The sequence below is a fragment of the Xyrauchen texanus genome, chromosome 3, assembly GCF_025860055.1.
Source record: "Xyrauchen texanus isolate HMW12.3.18 chromosome 3, RBS_HiC_50CHRs, whole genome shotgun sequence".
Taxonomy (NCBI): Eukaryota; Metazoa; Chordata; class Actinopteri; order Cypriniformes; family Catostomidae; genus Xyrauchen; species Xyrauchen texanus.
The window spans coordinates 54936305-54959842 of NC_068278.1; the positions used below are offsets into that span (position 1 = coordinate 54936305).

Sequence of the window (23538 nt, forward strand, 5' to 3'; positions counted from 1 at the left end):
TTGCAGGTGTTTTGAGTTAATTAGCCGATTAGAGTGTGGCACCTGGTGTCTTCAATATTGAACCTTTTCACAATATAAAATTTTCTGAGATACTGATTTTGGGGTTTTTCATTAGTTGTCAGTTATAATCATCAAAATTAAAAGGAATGAACACTTGAAATATATCAGTCTGTGTGGAATGAATGAATATAATATCCAAATTTCACATTTTGAATGGAAGTACTGAAATCAACTTTTTGATGATATTCTAATTATATGACCAGCATCTATGTGTGTGTGTATGTGTGTGTGTGTGTGTGAGCGTGTATTTATCACTTTGTGGGGACCAAATGTCCCCATAAGGATAGTAAAACCCAAAATTTTTGACCTTGTGGGGACATTTTGTCGGTCCCCATGAGGAAAACAGCTTATAAATCATACTAAATTATGTTTTTTGAAAATGTAAAAATGCAGAAAGTTTTCTGTGAGGGTTAGGTTTAGGGGTAGGGTTAGGTTTAGGGGATAGAATATAAAGTTTGTACAGTATAAAAACCATTATGTCTATGGAAAGTCCCCATAAAACATGGAAACACAACGTGTGTGTGTGTGTGTGTGTGTGTGTGTGTGTGTGTGTGTGTAATATATATATATACACACACACACACAGGGGAATGAGAGACAGGTGACAGCAATAATGAAATGACACACATGGAAAATACGACATAAGGGACACCACTGAGGCCCTTAAGTAGCTAAAACAAGAAGTCCAATATCCTGACACCGCGAAATAACGCAAAAACAACACGTCATTCTATTGCAAGTGTATGGCTGAACGATCCTTCCTAACAAAATTTAAATCAAGGTATGACCTTATGTGAATATGAAAGATCAAAAGACTGATTTAATCTAACAGTCTGCATGTGCTGCTCGTGCGCAGAACTGTTCCAAGGATACGTGAGGTGAATTTAAATCACACGAAGCATAGATGCTGGACAGAAGCCAGTCGACCAAAACAAACACTTCGGTTGAAGTCCCTGCCACTGGTCTTAAACAGACAGTACTGCTTTAGCACTTACTCTACATATCAACATAAATACTTGTAAATAGTACAAATTAGGCATGTAAACCACAAACGTTACAAAATATACATGCATGCAGTATAATATATGCCATTTCAAGACATCATACTGTATTTATTGATGCATGATAAAGGCTTTTGAAAAACTAATAACATTTATAAAACTACTATTTCTGTAATTTACCAAGTTATTATTACTCACAGTATGGGCACAGAGGATTTCTTTCATACCGTTTATAAGCAAAATGGCATTATTGATGAAAATTACCCAAATTAATTAGAACTGAATACTTGTGAATCAGAACTATATCATGATATATTGAATTGTGACATGTATTGAGATGTATTGCAATATATAAACCAAATGATGATGACTTGTTAATTGCGATTCGTGAGGTGGCTGGCAATACTCAGCCCTAATATTTTCAGCTCTCCAAATTCACTCAAATTCCTGTCTGCATTTTGTAGGAAACACTATATAGTGGTATAATCACAATTTGTAATCCAAACATAGCTTTTGCTTTTTCCTGTTTAAAGGGGACCTATTATGCAAAATTCACTTATACATGGTGTGTACACAACCACCCTACAATGTTAAAAGTCCACTTACTCTTTCTTATAATTCTATTCATCAAACAGTGTGGCAAAATGAATGATTTTCGTTTACAGTGAATGGTTTTCGTGGGCGAGGCCTGCTCTTACATGACGTCACGTTAGAGCTGGCCTCGCCCACAACTGGTGACGGACTCCACCCTATTATCATAGATCCTCCCCTGAGTGATCTACACACAGTCTGCCATTTTTTTCCATGCTGGAGCAGATACAGTGAGAAGAAGAATGTCATAAGTGTTCTGTTGTTGACTGTAAAAGTGAACATAAGAGTCTTCATGTACTCCCAGTACAAAAATGTGTGCATGTTTGTGCAAATAATTTTACACCAGACTGCTTTATGAATGAGTGTCAAATATAAAACGGGGTGTATGCAAATCGCCTGTTAGCTGATTTCATGGTTAATGCAGCTAAAGTTACCATTGTCTCTATTGTATACACGGAGACCAGAACTATGTCAGGGGCGGGGAGCAGCAGCTCATTTGCATTTAAAGAGACACACACGAAAACAGCGTGTTTTTGATTCCACCCAAAAAGAGGCATTTATAACATGGTATAATAAATGATCCGTGGGGTATTTTGAGCTGAATCATCAGACACATTCTGGGGACACCTGAGACTTCTATTACATCTTGTAAAAAAGGGCATAATAGGGTTGCAACGGTATGAGATTTTCACGGTATGATAACAGTCTCAGAAAATATAATTTTTACGGTATTACACAATCACTATTATTAGTGAAAAGTAATTTTTTTATTGAAGTGTGTAAAAATAAGACATGCTAACAGAATTATAAACATGATAAAAAATAGCATGTAACTAACATGTTATATAGCTAAAGCATGTTAGTTTACATGTTAGCATAGCATGTTAAATTAAATACTAAATGAAAAATAACATCAGCTGTGTGAGCTTTTAAAGTAATGTTCTATGATTATTAATAATTAACATATACTGTAGGTGTGCAACAGTGCAGTCAGACTGCTCCTGTCTGTACCTTTAACTCAATGGTTCTTAACTGGTTTTGCTTCAGGACAGATTTTACATTACATAACCTGTATTTACTGTATCCTGGGTTGCATTTCCTTTTATGTTGAATAGTTTTGTTCATGGTTTTCAAGTACAATGACATGCATCAAGTGACATTATTTTTGTTGTTGATGTCAAATCTACAGGAAGTTTTCTCTCCCCATATAAAAAATTGAAGAGCATATTTACTTATGAGCCCATTATTATCCCGTTTGTTTCCTAAATTCAAACATCATTCAAACAGAACATGCACATTACACAGGAGGAAAGGCTCCTCATTACCATGGTTAGGTCATTGTAGCTAGTCTTAAATATAGTAATAATATTAATAAATTATAGTATTTATGAAAAAATAAGTACTAACTGAAACACATCTTGAAACTTTAACTACAACTGCCGCTGTTGATATAAAATGAGGTCTAATAGATTCTACCTATTTAGATTATTTCATATTAAACTAAAATAGTTACTTTAACTCATGTAAAACGTGAAACAAATTTGGTGATGGTGCGTAATTATTTATTTATTTTTGGCGTACAGCACAGTGTTGCTCTTTTCTTCCTCAGTGCTGTTTGGCATGTCAGGGCTGCTACTGTTTGAGAGTTTCGACTGGACTTCCTCCGTAACACTTTAAGCTAGAAAATTCTAACTAGTATTGAAATTGGTCACATCAGTTTGGAGGTCTGCACTCCGCAATATCGAGGGAAGCCCGGTTGTTGCATGCGCGCCAGAGAGAAGAGCAGATCGTTATCGCGAGCTCGTTACACTCGTGCGAAATTGCAGATGAGAAGCTTTTAGCTGTTTGCAAGATTATCATTAAATCTGCCTCGGCAGTCCTAAATAGTATCACTTGGGTGGCCACCGAAATATCTTCAATGGGAGAACAGTGGCATTGTTCTTTCCCTGCTGTCCGTGACCCAGTCCGAATAGACCAGTTGAGAAACACCGCTTTAACTCACACGCTCGCATATGTCAGACCCCCTCACTTCTCTCTGACATTTTTTCCACTGCGTGTGTGATGCAAGTTGACGAGTCTGACAGGCAGACGAGGAGGAAAGGAGAAGCGCACACGCATGTGAGATTCTTTTATTTTTCTCAATACCGTGGATAAGCAAATGTACATGTATGATAAGTCAATTTTCATACCGTGAAACCGGTATACCGCTGCAACCCTTGGGCATAATAGGTCTCCTTTAAAGTGTTTTATCTAATCTCTGTGTCAAACACAGCATTGAAGGTGGGGAGCTGTTTGGAAGAATTAAAGCCAAAAAACAGTTGGACGAAGGAATCGCTAAACTGTACTTTTATCAAATGCTCCGAGCCGTAGAGGTGAGTCAATATGGCCGTTTTCGAATGGCATCCTTTTTTAAAAATGCATTGGTTTTTGCTTTGCTTGTCAGTAAATGAATAAAGGCTTACAATCAGTTCTGCTATTTTTATTGTTAAAATGTTTTTTTCGGCTTTTTATTCATATGTGATGTACAGAGAGGACAGGAAATGGCACATTTGAACTTGTGCAGTGAGTTTAAATGTTTTTGAGGATTTGCTCTAACTGTTATGCCATGGCTCTGTAAAATTTGGCCATGGTTGTTGATGCTTTAAAAAACAAATTGTGATTGGCACAAGTACTGTCCAGCCAAATCAGGAGGCGGATCATGTGATTTCCTCTATCTGCACTGCCATTGGTACACAGCTTTGTGCAGCTGCTCATTTCCATTGAATCCAGCGATCATTAGCAAGGCAACAAAACTGAGCTGTCACTCATTTTCATTGTAAATAAATTACTTTCGGTCAGTTTGACACAACGGCAAATCGCTGTTCATGTGAACACAACTTTAGTCTGCATCATTGTATTGGGTACATTAAGAAATAATGTGTGTCATTATGGCTTTTAATGCCAGTAAATGTGTTGTGATTAATAAAATGAATTAATGAAAATGTTACAAATGCTGTTTTATTCTCATCAGTACCTCCATAACAATGGGATTATTCATAGAGACCTTAAGCCTGAGAACGTGCTGTTGGCATCACATGAGGACATTTGTTTAATTAAGGTGTGTATAACTGAGAGGTTCATTGGAGAACTGTTGACTAACTCCTGACCTCACTCTTCCTTTGTTTATGGCAGTCTTTGTAGTCGCCTTCACCTTATATAATAACATATGGACCGATGTAATCCTTAACTTGAGATAACCCCTAAAACGTGCATGAATATAATGTTTTCGAATGCCCTCTGTACAGATTACGGATTTTAATCAGTCCAAGATTCTGGAAGAGTCGTCCCTGATGAAGACACTTTGTGGAACGCCCACCTATCTCGCCCCAGAGGTCTTCACTCATGCAGCTACCGTGGGCTACACTAAAGCTGTGGACTACTGGAGTCTGGGGGTTCTCCTTTTTATTTGGTTAGTTGAGATTTAAGGCTGAAACATACTCATTGCAATTATGTAAATGCAGATGTTTAGTAAAGTGCAGAATGTTTGAATTTTGTGTTCCAAAATGTGTCAGACTGCAAATACGCACTACATTCTCAGCGTTGCTACAAGGGCCGCATAGCGGACATTAGTGTGAACTTTCTGCTTCTACGATGAGTTTTCTCTTTCAAATCAACTATTTTAACTGTGGAAAAATGGTTTGAAGAGAATATTGCTGAGCAAGTAAGATAAAGTCAATATATGCATAACAACTTCCCTGAATAATGGCACATCCAGTTTAATGACCAAGACTTTTCAATATGTAACTATTGCCACCTTCAGTACTGAGGTTTGTTACCGACACGTTAGTGTCTGCGTGCACGTAACTTCATGAACTGCGTTTTTGGCCTTCTGTTGAATGACCGTAAAGCTTTTGGGTTTAGCGTTAGTTTAGATGTTCTAAGTGCCAGATTGCCAGTGTTTGTTCAAGATAACATAAACTAAGTGCTGCATTACATGCTGGATAAAACTTGGACTGCTTGCAGTATTTATAAACAATTTAATGTGTGCTATATAGATAACTCTAGAGCTTTAATATGCTTGGACTGATCCAATAGTGACCTTATTAGTTTAAAAATCAGGGTTCCTGCAGTCATGAAACACCTGGTGATATCTATGCCCGGTCATAGAAGTTTCTATAGTGAATATACTAAATATACAGTGGCAAGAAAAAGTATGTGAACCCTTTGGTATTACCTGCATTTAAGTATAAATTATTAATTTAAATTAAAATAATTAACTATCACAATCTGTTTTAACTAATAACACACAAATTAATGTATTTTTCTTGTAAAAATTTAATATATCATTCAAATACTCAGTGTAAGTTGGGAAAAAGTACACTGTAAAAAAAATTGCCAGATGTGGTTGCCAGAATAATTATGTAAAAAAATACAGTAAACATTTTTACAGCTTAACAGAACAAACTGTAAATCTTAGTTTAAAATTGTTGTAATTTACATGACAACGCTGATGCTGTTAAAAATATAAATAAATAAAAAAAATCCTGTTTAATTTACAGTAAAAAAAAATATATATATATATATATATATATATATATATATATATATATATATATATATATATATACTTATTAGACTTATTAGACTTCTGAAACTGTAAAAATCTGCTTTTTACTTTACAAGTTATTTGTTAATAACCGTAGTAACTACAGAAGGGCACACAATGACACAAAGTTCACCAGTAGTGGCTCTTCCAGGAGCAATGACCAATAAATTGTAGAGACAGTGCTAGTGTCACACAAACACTAAACACAATCATAACACATGTGAGATTTAAATAATGCAGTACACATTTACTAAACTACATCAAATATAAAACGGAACACCCCAGTGTATGAAACTGATATTAAAAATAAGATGAAACATAACTATTCCCATAAAATATAATGAAATGTAATGGGTCACACAGGGAATTCTGGGAGCGCCCGATTAGGTTTGTAATTTTCTGTAACTTTAACAATAATTTACTGTAAAGTACATGTACTCTCTTGTTAAACGTAATGTACATTTTTACCATTAACTATACAGGAAAAAAAAATTTACATCTAAAAAAATTTTAAATTTCTTTAAAAACTACTGTTTTCTTATAAATATATATATATATATATATATATATATATATATATATATATATATATATATATATATATATATATATATATATAAAAAGTTACTGTATATTTTACAGTTACTATTAACTATTTTACAGTTACAGTTACTATTCGTTAATCAATTAACATTTTAGTTCTGTGACATTTTTACAGTATTTTACTGTAACTATAGAGTGACAACTGAAGACTTAAAGGAGTCATTGGAAATGGTTAACATCTCTGTTCATGAGTCTTCTCTACGAAAAACGTTAAACAGGCATGGTGTCCACTGTCCCAAGGCTGGACACATGAAGGGAGCTGCTGCTTTCCAACAAAAACTTTGCTGTGCTTCTGAAGTTTGTGAAAAACCACATTGACACTCCACAACGGTACTGGGAAAGTGTTTTGTTGACCGATGAAACTAAGGTTGAATTGTTTGGAAAGAACACGCAGCACTACGTATGGCATAAAAAGGGCACCAGATACAAACATCCTAACGGTGAAGTACGGTATAGGGAGCATCATGATTTTGGGCTGCTTTGCTGCTTCAGGGCCTGGACCACTTGCCGTCATCGAGGGAAAAATGAATTCCCAATTTTATCAAGATATCCTTCAGGATTATGTCAGGGTGGCTGTGCACCAGCTGAAGCTTGGTAGAAGTTGGATGATGCAGCAGAACAATGACCCTAAACATCGAAGTAAATCCACTACAGAATGGCTTAAATAAAATAAAATCCACCTTTTTGGAGTGGCCCAGTCAGAGCCCAGACTTTAACCAAACCCAATAGAGATGCTGTGGCATGACCTCAAGAGCCGTCAACACTAGACATCCTAAGAATATGGCTGAGCGGAGGCAGTTCTGTGAGGAAGGGTGTTCCAAAATTCCTTCTGAACGCTGTGCTGGTCTAATCCGCAGCTACCGGAAAAGCTTGGTTGAGGTCATTTCTGCCAAAGAAAGATCAACCAGCTATTAAATTAAAGGGTTCACTTACTTTTTCCAATGCACTGTCAATGTTTAATGGGATGTGTTCAATAAAGACTATAATTGTATGTAGTGATGCTCCGCGTGGAGTTACAGAAAGTCACGTCCTCAATTAGCCACATATAAATGCTCTATATGTGCACTAATAAGTATAATCTTTTATTCTATAAATTGCTACAACAATAAAAAAAACTCCTCGCTATCTCTATAAAGTGATTTTAAAAATACTTATCCAGCAATCATGAACAACAGGAGAAGACATGGAAATCCATTGACCAAAAGATGTTTGAACCCTGAAAGATACACTTCAGGGCACATTGTATATTTTGGACAGAATATCTAAATGCATGTTTATTTCTAAAACACATTTGTGTGTATTTTTCTGTTTGTGTTTGTTACAGTTTGGGCGGATACCCTCCATTTAACCCCGAATGCTCCACCATGTCTGTACGCGAACAGATCATTAAAGGCCACTATCGATTCATTCCATCTCAATGGAAGACCGTTTCAAATGAAGGTAGCTTCCTTGTTCTCCAATAACAATGTAGTTATCTAGTATATTAGTTTACACCATGCTGGTTTATAAATTCCAAGCATTATAGTTTTGAAAATTCAGAATGAGAGTTTGCAGCATACTGTGATAAACTATATTACCTTTTTGTTTTAGCCAAAGACTTGATCATGAAGCTCTTGGTCGTGGACCCTGAAAGTCGCCTTAGCGTCGAAGAGGCACTTGAACATACATGGTTAAAGGTACGGGCTCAAATTCTAGCCAGGGCTGGATGCAGATTTTGATGTTTTTAGTATTAAAAAGATGATTCCACAAGTTTTATTCAAGCAATGGAAGATTGGGGGAGTGGAAAACATGTTTGAAATTTGCATTTGGTGTCGCTAGTGACGCAGAATCCACAGTGCACTTTAAAGGTGCACTCAAAATATTTTGTCTTTGGGTCATCTTTGACAAACGCTGAGACACAGTGGCTTGGATGCAGCATCATTTAAAATAAATGAATAGATCTCAGTTTCAGATGCCATTGTAGGAATGTAGTACTCGCAGTCAGCCATGATTACTTCAATCAATGAGTGAAAGTGTCAAATAAGAGGACTGTTTCTGAGATTAAGCGAGTAGTATTCGGCTGGTCATGTGATTCCAAAATGGCAGCCCCCATGTCCGGACCCTCTCCATGTATAAACCCGCTTTTATAAGGTTACTGATATGACTGGAGTCTTCATTTTAATGTGAGTGCTCATGATTACAATTAATTTCTTTAGGAGTTAAACTTTTTTAACATTATACATTAATAATTTGACAGCTTTTAAAGTTGCACGCAGTAAAGTCCTAATCTTTGTCACAGGATGATGAGATGAGAAATGTAGCTAACGGACTAATGTATCCTGAAACGTCTAAGGTATGAAACAAGCTGATACTTGATTGAGCTCAGCAATTGATTTATTTCTTAAGTTACAATTTTATTAAAGTTACTTTGTTTTCTCTTTTTTCTCTTTCGCTGCAGAAAAATCTAATCTCTGTAACACTTTACAATAAGGTTCAATTTGTTAACAACATGAACTAACATTTGAACAATACTGCAGTTGTTAATCTTGGTTCATGTTAATGTCAACATGTAGTAAAACCATTTTTTAAATCAAAGTTGAATATGTTAACATTAGTTCATGTACTATGACCTAACAATGAACAATAGTATTTTTATTAACTATCATTAATGAAGATTAATAAATGCTATAAAAAATATATTGTCATTGTTATTTCATGATACCTTATGCATTAACTAATGTTAACAAATAGAACCTTATTGTAAAGTGTTTTAGAGGACTGCTTAATGTTGATTTGATTGTGGGAAAAGAAAGGCTTTGACATATTCGCCTTTAAAAATTGCCTTTCAAGGAACATAATATTTAATAGATGTTGCTACATTCTTGCTCATAAAATGTGAATTCAATATGCATACATTTGTTTATTAACTAAAGACTAAAAGTTTTATTTGGATACTTTCATCACAGAAGCGTAAGGCACAAGAGGGAGAGGGTGAACCATCATCCAAGAGAAGACCCGTTCCTTGATGTTACCACACTTTTCTTCCCATGCTCTGGTGGTCTTTTTTAACGCGCTTTCCTATGACAAATCCATCTTGAATGTCTAACACTGTACGGCTCTGTAAATACAATATATATGTATTGTTTCCTGTCAACAATAAACTGTTTTTACATTTTCCATTCCTCTTGAGAATTTCTTAAATCATGACAAATTCCATATATTTATTTGGCAAACCATGCTAATAAAGTGTGCATAACTATTACATTTCAGTCAGAAATCATCCCTTATGGCCCAAATGTCTACCCATTTGGCATTTTGTAGTGTAGATCCGTAAAAAGACAGTTCATTGATATAGAGTACATTATTTCACTTCACATTCATCTTTAACTGCACATCAAACCCCTTTCACACATGCAACCTGGTAAATTGCAGTAAAATTGTTAGCTTGCCTTTACTGGTAAATGTTCCACATCTGCTGTATTCACACATGCTTTTAATCTTTTTTTTTTATTATTATTTACACATCAGCACCAAAATGCCATTTAACCCTTTAAACTTTGTTGTTTTTGTTCTGTTTCAGTGGCATACCAAAATTGAAGACTTAAAACACACAAAAAGGTTGAGTTTAGTATCATTGTAAAAAGACTTATATTATAAAAAATTATAATATAGATTATAATAAATAATGAGAGACTCTGCCTAAGAAACTTCTGAACAATCACAAAAAAAAACATGTTAATGTTATCAAATTTTCATTTTCAAAACAAACCCATCATTTTTAGTACAATAAAAGAAATGTTTGCAAAAATCTTTTTATTTTTTATGGTTAGCAATCACATGTCTCTATGCCTAAATATGGATTATTTTTGCACCGGTCTGAACCCAATCCGATTGGTTTAGCGTTCTGTGGCACTACATAATTTAAGAAAACGTTGTGCTCTTAAGTAATGGTATGTGATATTTTATGTTCTGTTAATTATTGCCCAAGCACTGAAAGTGTGGAGGCTCTATTGTTTTTCTAAGGATTATTATTATTGTTCTTTTCAAGGTTTTGGGTGCTTTGAGCACTTAGCATGCTTAAAAACTCATTACATTTTGCACACATATCAGAGTTGTCGGCGATCAGGCCTGGGCAAAAGGTCACACATGTAAGGCAGGCTCTGTTGTGCCACCATTTGATTAAATTGGTGGGGTCAATTTCACCTTCAATCACCAAACTTGGTACATATATTGTTCTCATCAATCTTAACAACTCAACAAATCTCATCAACTTTCAAAATTGCAGTCTTTGACTCTGCCCAACAGGAAGTCTGCCATTTTGGATTGAATAAAACATTTTTTTTTAAATTGCAGGCCCTGAACTTTTAAATACTCCTCCTTGGGAATTCATGTGACTGTCACCAAAGTTATGCAACAAGATGCTAAATTGTGAACAGATTTTTTATATATTGAACTGTGTTGCCATGGAGATGCAATAAATTATTGGCAAAAAATGAGAAACAGGAAGTCATACCTTCTGCGTGCATTGTGTGATTTAGATAATAATTGAGCTCTATGTTTGGTAATGGGGCTGATCACATGGTTGTGGCTATTGAGGGTCACTGTTATAGCGCCACCATTTGGCAGCAGCACTTTGATATAGTGCTTTTTATTTTTATCCAAAATCCTTCAAAAGTTTTTTGAATAATGTCAAGATCCTGCTGTTGTAAAATTGTGAAGGGATTATTGATATCTTAAATAGTGTTGTCATGGCAATAGATCAAATTACATCATGTTGTAGTGTACTTGATACACTCAGCCATATGTTTAGTCACACTTATAACATGATTGTGGATATGGTGGGGCACGGTCATAGGCCTAACAACGTGACCCTTCGAATAATCTTTAAAAAGGAAAAAAACATTTACTCAGACTAGTGTCAAATTTAATAAGGTAAGGGGATTCTTGATATCTTACATGATATTTTTATAGCCACAAGTCAAATAACAATATTGTTTTATGGACTGTTCAAGGGTTCACACTTGCCATAATTACACTTTTACATGTGCCACACACATCAAAGATACCAATATGTCTGAGCAGAAGGTAAGACATGGTCTTACTTGTTTACTCGACCAAATGTATGTGTCTATCATGCATTGTTTTCCAAAAGCCACCGGGTGGAAATTGACCCCTGGTGCTTGGGCCCATCATCGCTACTTAGCTATATTTTTTTGTGAAGTGAAAACACTGCATATGAGCAACACCTGTTCACAAGAAACAAATGTCAAAGACATACCGTATACAAACCTATTACTTGCCTTTTTTTGTCTGTGAGTAAAACAAATAGGCTTAGGATGGTTGTATTCTATTCTTTTGAGAGCTTTCCAACAACATATGATACACATGGCTATTTGTTTAGTTTGATGTTTTTACTGATTACAGTATATACAGCGCAAAATGGAAAACTTCTGATTTGTCTGCAAATTTCAAAGCACTTGTTTTGGTCATAATGGCTGCATGCATTGTAAAGCTTCTAAACTTTAAAATTATACATATTTTGTGTTGGTCAAGACTGTAGTTATTCAGTTAAAATAAGTTTTTTTTTTTTTTTCACATGGCCCCACCATCCGAGTTTAAAGGAAACAATTGTAGGAGACGAATGACAGATGTAAACAAACATTGATGTACGGGAGTGCTGCCATTGATGTTGCTCTGTTGCAAGTCTCAAAAGAAATGACCAGAGCGCATTCAGATGCGTTCATCGGTGGAAATGGTCTGCACTTATATAGCGCTTTTTTATTAACCTTAGAGGTTACCAAAGCGCTTTACACTGTGTCCCAATCACCCATCCACACGCACATTCACACACCAATGACTGATAGAGCTGCCATGCAAGGTGCTAGTCTGCCATTGGGAGCAACTCGGGGTTCAGTGTCTTGCCCAAGGACACTTCGGCATGTGGAGCCATGTGGGCCGGGATTCGAACCACCAACCCTGCGATTGGTAGCCGACCCGCTCTACCATCTGAGCCACAGCCGCCCTGGAGACTGCGAAGTTAATTGGAGCCGAGTTGCATTAAATGTTCTCCACTTTGATTGCTTGTTCAATTTCTTCATTGCCACAAGACCGATTTCCATTACTTCATATTTCATATTTGAGATTTGGAGCATCATACACTACAAGATATTCTCTACTGATTTCTACTGTCGCTCTAAAATATCAAATATTTTTTATTTCCTTCAACTAAATGAAATATTTTCAGTTTGTCCAATTTTAAGACATGTTTGGATTGGACTGCATAGTAATGCATCTCTGTCTTCGGTCAGTGCGGCCTGACCTACATGCAATAAAACTTGAAATAAGACTCTGTTCACACATCACATCAAAACTGAACTTTTCAGGTAATGTTACAACTTCTAATTAAGGGAAATAGCCAGTGCAAAATTTACCAGTATTACAGAACAGAACATTTCTGAAAAAGGCTGTATGTGTGAAAGCGACAGATAAGATCCTTTATTATTCCCATGCAGCAAAAAAAATTCTTGTTTTCCAGTAATAACATCTAAACATTCTTTAAAACAATAATTCCTTAAGAAGCAATATTGTGTGAGATAAGACGACAAAGAAAATTCTTTTTATCCCATTGGTAAAATGCATTTTTTATATATATATATATATATATAAATCTAACAAAATTTAGTAATACAATTTTAAAGAAAATTGGACCTGGATGGGTAAGAAAAATCAACTTAAAGGAAATGTTCCGGGTTCAGTACAAGTTAAGCTCAATCAACAGCGTTTGTGGCTGTAACAACATTCTTAAGATGTGCAAGGAGGCGGCGGGAACCAGCTGAACGGTCAAAGTAAAACATTGATAACCAACTGAAATCAAAGATAAACTGCAAAACAAACAAAGACACACAGCTTCATGCGTCTCGAACTGGAATCTTCAGCCCCCCTTATCTCTCTCCCACTGATTAGTCAACTCATCGCCAGGTGTGTGTCATCACGGCGTGGCCACACCCCCCTCCTCGTAACACTCCTCCACCAGATTCAGGCCAGTGAGAACTCTGTCCTGACTTAATCCCCCATTCCCTTCCTGGAGGGGGAGGTGTTGCCCTTTTGGCAGATTTTGCAATTATTGGAGGGTTTAAACAGAAATGTGAAGCTTATAATTTTATAAAAGCACTTGCATTAATTTGTCTATTAAAACTCTACCTGACTATATCGTCATGGTAACGAAGCTGTAAAATCGGCTATAACTTTACACAGATAAGGTTTGTGACTATCCCACTAAAGTCATGAGTACACGCATATCCTTTGTCTTTTTGCTAAACTTTTGAAAAAGTATTTGAATGTTCATAAATTTGCCCCCATTCACTTTCATTGTAAGTGCCTCACAGTAACCAGGATAATTGCATTTTTTAATGAAAAGGAGGAATGAGTCCATTAATTTTTGTTGTAATCAATATCATGCCACAAATGCTGTCGATTGAGCTTAACCCTTGTGAAAATCGAGAGTTCATGGCAAAGTTCACCACTACCAGCGACCAACAATCATGCCACTGTGGAAATCACGGAGATCAATTTTTTTACCCATTCTGATGGATGATGTGAACATTAACTGCTCCTGACCTGTATCTGAATGATTAGATAATCGCATGGATGATTGTTGGTGCCAGACGGGCTGGTTTGAGTATTTCTGTAACTGCTGATCTCCTGGGATTTTCACGCACAACAGTCTCTAGAATTTACTCCGAATGGTGCCAAAAAAAAAAAAGTCCAGTGAACGGCAGTTCTGCAGATGAAAATACCTTGTTGATGAGAGAGGTCAACAGAGAATGACTGGTTTGAGCTGACAAAGTCTACGGTAACTCAGATAACCGCTCTGTACAATTGTGGTGAGAAGAATATAATCTAAGAATGCTATTCTGAGATGCGGGTTGGTGCTGTTTGGGTGGCATGTTTATGACAATATTAGGCAGGTAGTTTTAATGTTGTGAGTAATCTGTGTATTTTCTCTGTCAAGAGTGAGTTACAATGAGTTGCAAGGCCTGATTTTTCACAGTTTAGCTTTGGATTTATCCCTGAGATGGTAGACAACACTGTGTGCTTCATCAAAGGAGTCGGCGAGCGCAGACTGCACACGGGTTCTCCAGCTCAGCAGTTTGGGTCTGTTCTTCAGAACGTCCCTCCCGCTGCCCAGCGGCTGAAAAAGGGAATCAAATGATTTCAGAGATGCTAAGGCATGTAGTCTTTTTTTCATTAGGCTGATTATCTTTACTTGGATGAATATTAAGTTTTGTCTACTGAATGAAACATAACAGTCTCTAAATACTACTAATCTATTAAGCAGTTGTACACTCAGTGCTGTTAATAGCTTTAAACCAGAAAGCCGAAAGCCATTCCACACAAAATGTATGTTTCGGAGGGAGGATTTATTTGATGTGTGCATTTAAAGATTTATATTCTTAAACATACAAAAGCCACGTCCACACTAATCAGATTTTGTTTGACATTTTCAGTTTCCCAAAGTCAATGTTTTCCAAAGCATGTGGTACTACAGACAGTTTTCTTAAATCTCCATTTTCATTGGTGGAAAATGCAGTTCCATTGTGGATAAGAGGAGTAAACATATCAAAATCAATGCTCAAAACATCTGTGTACATGGTGTGGGATTGCAAATATAAGTGTCACTATAAGATCAGGTGGTCCGCAATCTATTACATTACATCACTTGAAGCTACAGTAACATAAAATCTAGCATTCAGGGGATGTACAGATAAATAATGCCCGTTTCTTTGTTCATTCTCGATAAGAATCAAACGGTGCGTGAATGTCACTTGTCTCTAGTTCTCGGGACCTCAAGCCTTTTCACTGTTACTGTTTAACTAGATTAGGCATACATGGAGCTCCCAAGGCCTCAAGCCATTTATTGGCACTTATTTAGAGTAGGACTATTTAAGCTCCCATTCGGAGGTAAATTTTCTTACCTGTGTCTTACCTCTGTGTATAAGTCCATTATAGAGTACTGCCCACTGAATGCCTATAAACTACAATGTACGCAGCCCTTAGTTACACATGACTGCCGCACAAGACAGCATATTCTGACGTGTAGACTGATACCTCCTGATCTTCTACAATAAAGAATCCTGGTTTACCCAAGTCTCCTGGTCTTCTCTGAGAAGTTTCCAACAATGGCCAAACAACAGCACATGTTTATAGCATTCTAATTAGCATGCAAAATTCGGCACGGTTTGTGCTGAAAAGAATGACAATGATGAAATTGACCAGCACTTTTTTTTTTTGCCCAGAAAGGTTTTTGCACTGAAATACAGTGAGCAAAAGTAATGCAACTATTTAGGAAATTCGTCTCCCTCGGTGCCAAACCAGCATAGATATCTTTAAATACGTTTCATTCCTTTTTTATTTTATTTAGCATTAATTTGGTTCTACAACTTTAGACTTTAAGTCTCTAAACATCTCAAGACCATGTGAACTAGAAGTAGACCGAAATATCTGTTTTACTGATTAAGCGGTGCCGATAGTTGTTTTTTGGACATATCGTTTATCAGAAAAAATCTATCGTGATAGTTGCCAATAGTTTTTTCAGGTAATTAAACTTTTTTTAATTAAAGCGAGGGCATGCAAAGAACAAATGCATTGGGCCTCATTCCTGAAACTTTTGTGAGTAAATTCTGTGTAAATTGCATGGAAAATGGACCTTCCCGAAAACTTTCTGCCGGATTCACAAACGTTTCGTACTCCCCAGATTTGTTAGAAATGCTCTTGCATGTTAGTTAATTTAAAGTACATTCGTAAACAGCACACGTGCACGTTCATTCACAATTATCATAATCCACGGCCATGAAAACGCCATATAAGGAAGGCACCGTTCTCGCTAAATGCTGTTAACATCTATGCAGAACCGTAATTATATAGTTTTTATGAATGAAGTGCATTCACATTGTAAAATTTTGATTTAGCAAACATAATAGCGTCTCAAAGACAGTGAGGACAGAGTAAATCGCATGTTTTTGCATTCATTGTAAGCTCTATGTGAATCAAACAGTTGTCACAAAAATGTTTTGTAAAAAAAATGACGAGGAGGACGTCCACCACCATTAACCTTCACAGGTTAAGTTCGCACTTCACAGCACATCGCCAGCATCATTTGAGAGACTTCTCGGGTAAATCATGATGGTAACGGTGATAAACTTTCAACTGGAAGAATCTTCAGAGAAATTAATACAATGCCTGAAGAAGATTTTTGATTGAAACGTTATATTATCAATTAGCAAGCCATGACAGTCTGTGAGCTTTTTCTATTTTTTCCCCATTGTATTTTGTATAATTAATGTTAATTTATGGGTTTAACAGCATTAGCATTGACCATACGGTATCAACTGAATGTGATTTACTAATGTCTATATTCAATTATGAAGCCTAAATGATAAGCTCATATCAAATTAAAAAAAACTGTCCAACCAGTCACGTAAGAAGGCATTCATTATTTCAAGAGAATCAAATGCAAATTGTGTCTTTCCATTAAGTTTTTACACCATGTCAAGCAATTTTGCTGGAAAAAAAAAAAACTTTGAAAAAATAAATGCAAGCACCAAAGAAACGTTTCTAAATAAGGCTATAGTTTAAAATGAAAACAAAATTATTATTTTTTTACTAATTTGTTATTTTTAAGGTTAATTTCACTCATTTAATTATTAGTTAATTTTTTCTTTATTTAATTTGGATGTCTTATGCATGTTTTACACATGTTCGGGAGCAGGTGTCAATTTTGTTCATATACCAACAAATGAATCCAAGAATTTATGCAAGAACGGATTTACGAAAGATTTACACAAACATTAGATCCGCTCGTGTTTTATGAATGAGACCAATTGTGTCCAACTTAATATATTGTGAATAATAATAATAATAATACAGGCTACAGAAAGCTTAATTGTAAAATATTAATATTATAGAATATTGTAACGGAGCCAAGTCTCCGGCATTTTTTAAATAAGAGTATACGGTGTGCTTCAGGCTTGTTTGGTTTTAAAAGTCCCACATTAGCCACCAAATATTCTTTGTTTCTTATTAATTTTGGGATTTTGGTTAAAAAAATAAACTACATCTGGTATTTTATTCATTTTAGACTCTGGCCTCTGCACCAACTAAGAAAATGTTATAGCATTCTATGAATCGATTTTAAAGCTGAATAATCTGTTATCTGCCATTTTCCACCATCTTAGATATCGGTATCGGCAAAATCCACTATCGGTCGACCTCTAATATGAACTAAGTTGTGTAGATATTTGGTTGGTAGAAAACAATATTAACACTTAGTAGTGTTTATTTATCACTACATCTTTAACTTGTCTATGTCAATATATATAAATAATGTTGCCCTCATTACTTACCTGCATGAGCTCACAAATTGCTAACAAATCAGCCAATGAGATGTCATCGCCACATAGGAAGGCCTGTCTCTTGAGAAACATGTTTTCCAGCTTGTCCAGTGTGTCTTCCAGCTCCGCCAGTGCCTTCTCTATCTTCACAGGTTCTGTGGGCTGTCCCATCATACGCGGTAGCAGCACCTGTTCAAGAGTACAAAATTCATCACAACAACAATTTGCAGTCATTTTTGAGAAAAAGAGTGTCATTTTTCTTATGTAAAAGCAATTTCTCCTATACTAGTTTAATGTCTGAGACAAAGGTTTTTGACCAAACCAGGAGGAATACTAATATCAGAATATAAATGCCAAAACTTACTTCAAACATGAAGACTTTGGCAGCGTGCATGCGCGTGTTCATGTGATGCCATGCTGTGTACTCGTCCACCCGGGCTCTCTTCTCAGGGTGTTTGGGGTACCAGTGATCAGGGACGTTGTTGGTTGTTGCCAGATACTTTAATATAGCATCACTGTGACAGGAGGAAGAGACACAAAGCTTACAGGTAATGTTATTTTTCTTTGTTAGAATACATTGTCTTTTCCAAGCTTAATTTACAGAGACAACTATAAGCAAGAGTCAAGTTCCTCATCGTAAGGATTTCTGCCTCCATTGCTCTCATCTGTTCATGTTCAAGTCTGTGTCATCAGGCCATGAATGATTATTTTTGAGAGTGAGGAAAAAAAACATCTGTGAGTGAAAAGAAAACTGAAGCAATCTGCACTGGCCAGATCAGAAACTTCCAAATGTTATTTTAGGAGTATTGATGGACCGATATATCATCCAGGCAGATAAATTGGTCTATATTTGGCCATTTTGAGATGGTGCAGGTGCCCAATTTGCCTAAAAATAAATACATTTAATAAGCTTTGACAAGTGTAATATTATTTTATAGTTTTAATAACTTTATTATTTTATAGCTTTGACGACCTCAATATTATTATTTCATAGTTTTAATGACTATTATTTATTGACTTTGGTTGATCTCTGCTGCCTCAATTTTCAAACTTTCATGTGTGACTGTTTTTACTAGATAAATTATCTCCTTACCTCTCAGTGAGGACAAATCCATTGTCTTCCATCACTGGCACTTTTTGCATGGGGTTGAGTTTGGTGAACTCAGGTAAATTCTGCTCCCCTAGAGTTGTATGGTCAAGGGCGTTCAATTATTAAATGTCGTGAAAGGTTCATTTACACTCCAGCAGTGAAATAAAGTTAATCTAATAAAATTAAGGTTGGCAGACTTGAATGTATATAATATGACAAATGTACAAATAGACTATTTCAATCTGCAGCATACAGTAACCTTTATACTGGTTTGGATTCAAGCCATCTGGACTTTACAATCTCTACACACAGACTCCAAACAACGCGTAAAGTCTAGCTCACCTTTTCGTAATGCCACGTTTACCATCGTATGTGGTATTTTGTTGTTTTTGAGGAATATTAGTACAGCCCTGCATGGCTGTGACAAGAGATCCAGATACACTTTTACAAACTGTCTGCCAGCCATTCCGATCTGTCTGACAGCAACAGCGCGTGTTCCTGCTTTGCTGACGTCACTGCACAAGCGTCCAATCACAAGCTGATTGATTCATGTGGGCGTTCTGTGCAACAACATCTCCCTTCGCGAGAGGGCGCTCAGCGGCTCATAAAAGCGAATCCTCAGTTGAGTTGCATTCAAATGTCAATACGTGTTTTGTGTTAGTGGAATTAATATTGTACTTTAAAAAGTGTCATATTTACAATCTACTGACTACAAAGATTATGACTACAAATTATATGAAATAATGTTAAATGATGTATATATTATTTATACATTAAATAATATATACCTATGGGTCATTGACAAAATAGGTTGTGAGAGGTGTTAACAATAAGTAATCATTTATAAATCTAGTTTAAAACACTCATGTCAAGTTCTTAGAAATGTAATCTTTGAGTCCAATTTTTGAAACCCCTTAATAGCATTTTCTTCAAAAATGTAAATTTTAAAAATGTCATGTGGTGTAACCATATTTTTTTTTTGTTGTTTTTTTTTTTTTTTGCATTTTCATAAAAATTTCAAAATAAATATCAGATAACATTTTTATTAACATTAACAACCTACATGTTGGTCACACCACATTACTTTGATTTGGTGAAAAAGGCTTTTAATAAGACTCTTGAATTTTATTTTTACAGTCTCTTGACACCACATGCTATTTTTTTTTTTTACTTCAAGCCCCAGAACAAAATATGAAATGTAATTGTGGCCCAAATGGCACACTATACACTATGCACTCAGCCATGTAGTGTATGACTTTTCACAGTGTAGTATCGTCCCAAATGGAACATGTTTTTTTTTTACTACACAAAAGAGTTTGCCGTTTAACAGCTGACGGAAGTGATGTTTCAAACCCAAGCGTTGTGTTGCCGTTAGCTTTCGCGTGCTATCCACCCTCAGTTCAAAACTTATATCTCAATAATATACATGTTCACACAGCATGGTATGATGGTAAAGCGTTTAACTGACTTTTGTAAGGTGCTGCCTTCACAGAAGTTTCGCTAGTTTCATATTCAACATTATTTTCAACTGTTTTGCCAGATCCCCATCGCTACCGGTAACCATTGGCCAGTCCCACGAGGATGCCACACTCCTTGTGGAGTGTGCACAACCCGGAAGGGGGCAGGCACAGCCTGGGTCTGGAAGGCCAACGCAATGGCAGCCATGATCCCGTGGGCAAGCCTCTGTTGAAGACAGCATTCCCTTTTCGCTGTCCACCAATGCAGACAAAGAGCTGCTCAGATTGTCTAAAGCTCAGAGTGTGTGCGCTCCAAGTAGGTGCGCAAAGCATGCACTGAACACAGCAACGCAAAGGCTGGGTCTGCCACCTCCGGGGGCGGCGCTTGAGGGGGTCACTACCTGATCCCTGAAAAGAGGTCGTAGGAACCTTGGGCACGTAGCCCAGTTGAGGTCTCAGGATGACGTGAGAGTTTAGATCGACTGATTCTTGTGGCTCAAACGGGGCTCCCTGAAGACCCGAGAGGACAACGGAGAGATCCCATGAGGGGAACAGGCATGGCCTAGGAGGGTTCAGCCTCCAGGTGCCTCTAAGGAACCTGATGATCGGGTCATGCTTCCCAAACGACTTAGATGAGATGGCAGGCGAGTCACGACATGTGACGAGAGCGAATGCTGCCCTGGCGATTTATTTACACTACTGTCGCTGTGTTGTCGGAGCGAATCAACACGTGCTTGCCGCAGATCAACAGCAGAAATCTGCGCAGGGCAAGAAATCAGCCAGCAACTCTAGGCAGTTGATGTGCCAACCCAGCCGGGGCCCCATCCAGGAACCAGCGGCTGAGTGCCTGTTGCGCACTTTGAAGGGGTGGTGTAATCATAAGATTAATTTGACCAACACTGTACAAACCGCAGTTACTTGAAGAAAAGAAAAAAACAGACTACTGCACATAATATGATTTATTAATTGCGCAATATGCTTCAACGCACATGTGCTGATTTATGTTTCTGCCGGTGGGTGCCCTAACGACAGCCAATTCTGTGGGTGCTCGAGCGCCCTAGCACTCACAGGATCTGAACAACTGAAAATCACTTTGTTCCCATTTTCAGTTAAAGTCTGCAAAAAAGAAGAAAAAAAAATACGTTATTTTTTTGTTATGGTTTTTGTTCCCTGAACAGTTTTTAGTCCCTGACAGTACCAATATTTTGTGTGAAATCATGAGGTGGACCTATATACGGTTTGCCTTTCTTTTTCTTTTTCTTTTTCAAAATTACATTTCTAAAATTTAAATAATCCACTTCATCCAGTGGTCTTTCTTATATGTGGCCCAGGAGTGCACAACACAACAAAATTAGAAAAAATAAATAAATAAATGAAAACACAACAGATCTAAACCACAGCACTTTGAAACAAAGCCACAAAGCCACAATGCAGAACACATGTGCTCACACACACACACAAGAATGAATGGGTGAGACTTTAACACATCCACAATGAAGAACACACACACACAAATTAATCTTATTACAACCAGGAATGAATTTGTGGATCTCTGCAGCTATCTACTGGTTATTTTTGTCATGAAATGATTTTCACGTCATGTAATTGAACATTCGCTAAGCTCCGCCCACCTTGGTTACCGTTGCTCACTTTGACAACCTTTGCAGAACTTCCCATAGGAATGAAAGGGAGATTTCCGTGAACTGTGCTGTTTTAGGCAGTGAATTGATAATATTTTTATGTGTGAATGAAGAGCATATTTATTTTATCTGACATTTTTTTTGTCAAAAAATATAAATTACAGTATATTTAAAAAAAAAAAAAAATTTAAAAATTAAAACTGTGACCAAACAACAATTTTTTTTTACTTTTTTTGTATCATTTTTATTATTTTCCTCTTAAAACTACTCAAACACACATTACTCCCATATACTCTGGTTGGGAAAAATAAAGGTCTTGTCAGAGAAATGGCAGAAGGCAACAGCTACTATAATGGGATTGGTCAAAAAGGCTTTTAAGGCGGGGCTTAGCGAAGGGTCAGCTGTTGCAGATGGCAGCAATCTGCTGCCTGGTGATGACACATTCTAATATTTTCTTCTGTTTTTCAACTTATAGAAGTGCAGGTTTTACTGTAGTTAAATTAACATAAATGTACTTATTTGCATATGCAAATTATCATTGAAATTGATTAATTTAAAAGGTAGATATGTTTGTTTTTTACTTAATTGAAGTGTTTGTCATTTCTCTTATTTTAATAAATTCTATACAGGTTTATTGTTTTCGGTCAAATCTTGACCATGAACAATACCAGTGCAAGTCTAAAATGAGCAGTGCACAAGTGTTGAGTAGGCCTACTTGTGTTCACAAAACGAGAGCAGCACAAAAATGCCCTTATACCAGGGGCTGGGGAATCTACGCCCCTGGTATAGGGGCATTTTTGTGCTGCTCTCGTTTTGTGAAAGCAAGTACTCAATACCCCCACACACAACTACCCCCAATGTTTAAGTCAAATCGACGCCACTGCCATATACTGTATATACTGCACGATACATATTGGACAGTGAAAATAATTTTTATATTAAAATGGCAACATCTGCTCAAAAGAAAGTAGTGAAATGATTTAATATTCACCTATATTTTCACTTAAGTTTGGTATCGTAATAAAAGGAAAACTAACAAGGATTTCCATCTTTAAAAATAGAGTTTGTTTAATCCAAAATATTAACTAAACATATATGATGGGGGCATGAAAATGCACTGCATAGTAGGGTATAAACCATAT

General features: G+C 36.4%; 2 protein-coding genes across 2 annotated transcripts in view; one reads left to right on the forward strand and one right to left on the reverse strand.

The window, feature by feature from the left end:
• The window catches only part of chek2 (checkpoint kinase 2), a 24888-nt gene extending 12059 nt beyond the window's left edge, over positions 1-12829 (forward strand). Inside the window, exons 10-16 of the mRNA XM_052110752.1 lie at positions 3925-4024; positions 4663-4749; positions 4937-5100; positions 8165-8280; positions 8431-8516; positions 9119-9172; positions 9786-12829. Coding sequence (XP_051966712.1) covers positions 3925-4024; positions 4663-4749; positions 4937-5100; positions 8165-8280; positions 8431-8516; positions 9119-9172; positions 9786-9845 — 667 coding nt within the window. The 3' untranslated portion in view covers positions 9846-12829. The remainder of the gene's footprint in view (positions 1-3924; positions 4025-4662; positions 4750-4936; positions 5101-8164; positions 8281-8430; positions 8517-9118; positions 9173-9785) is intronic.
• A 468-nt stretch (positions 12830-13297) lies between these two features.
• gstt2 (glutathione S-transferase theta 2) lies at positions 13298-19796 on the reverse strand. The gene is made up of 5 exons (XM_052110809.1): positions 19642-19796; positions 19303-19390; positions 18574-18724; positions 18222-18398; positions 13298-15010 (listed from the first exon to the last, which is right to left on the reverse strand). Exons 1-5 carry the CDS (start codon positions 19763-19765, stop codon positions 14864-14866), a joined length of 687 nt encoding a protein of 228 aa, XP_051966769.1. The 5' UTR covers positions 19766-19796; the 3' UTR covers positions 13298-14863.
• Positions 19797-23538: the final 3742 nt, after the last annotated feature.

Bases quoted from the DNA above. Each gene is read 5' to 3' on its own strand.
- gstt2 (XM_052110809.1), bottom strand. From the start codon at position 19,765: ATGGCTGGCAGACAGTTTGTAAAAGTGTATCTGGATCTCTTGTCACAG. The intron at 19,391-19,641 runs GTGAGCTAGACT...ATACAACTCTAG, and splicing joins AAACGTGGCATTACGAAAAG to GGGAGCAGAATTTACCTGAG. The intron at 15,011-18,221 runs GTAAGTAATGAG...TCCCTTTTTCAG, and splicing joins CAATTTGTGAGCTCATGCAG to CCGCTGGGCAGCGGGAGGGA.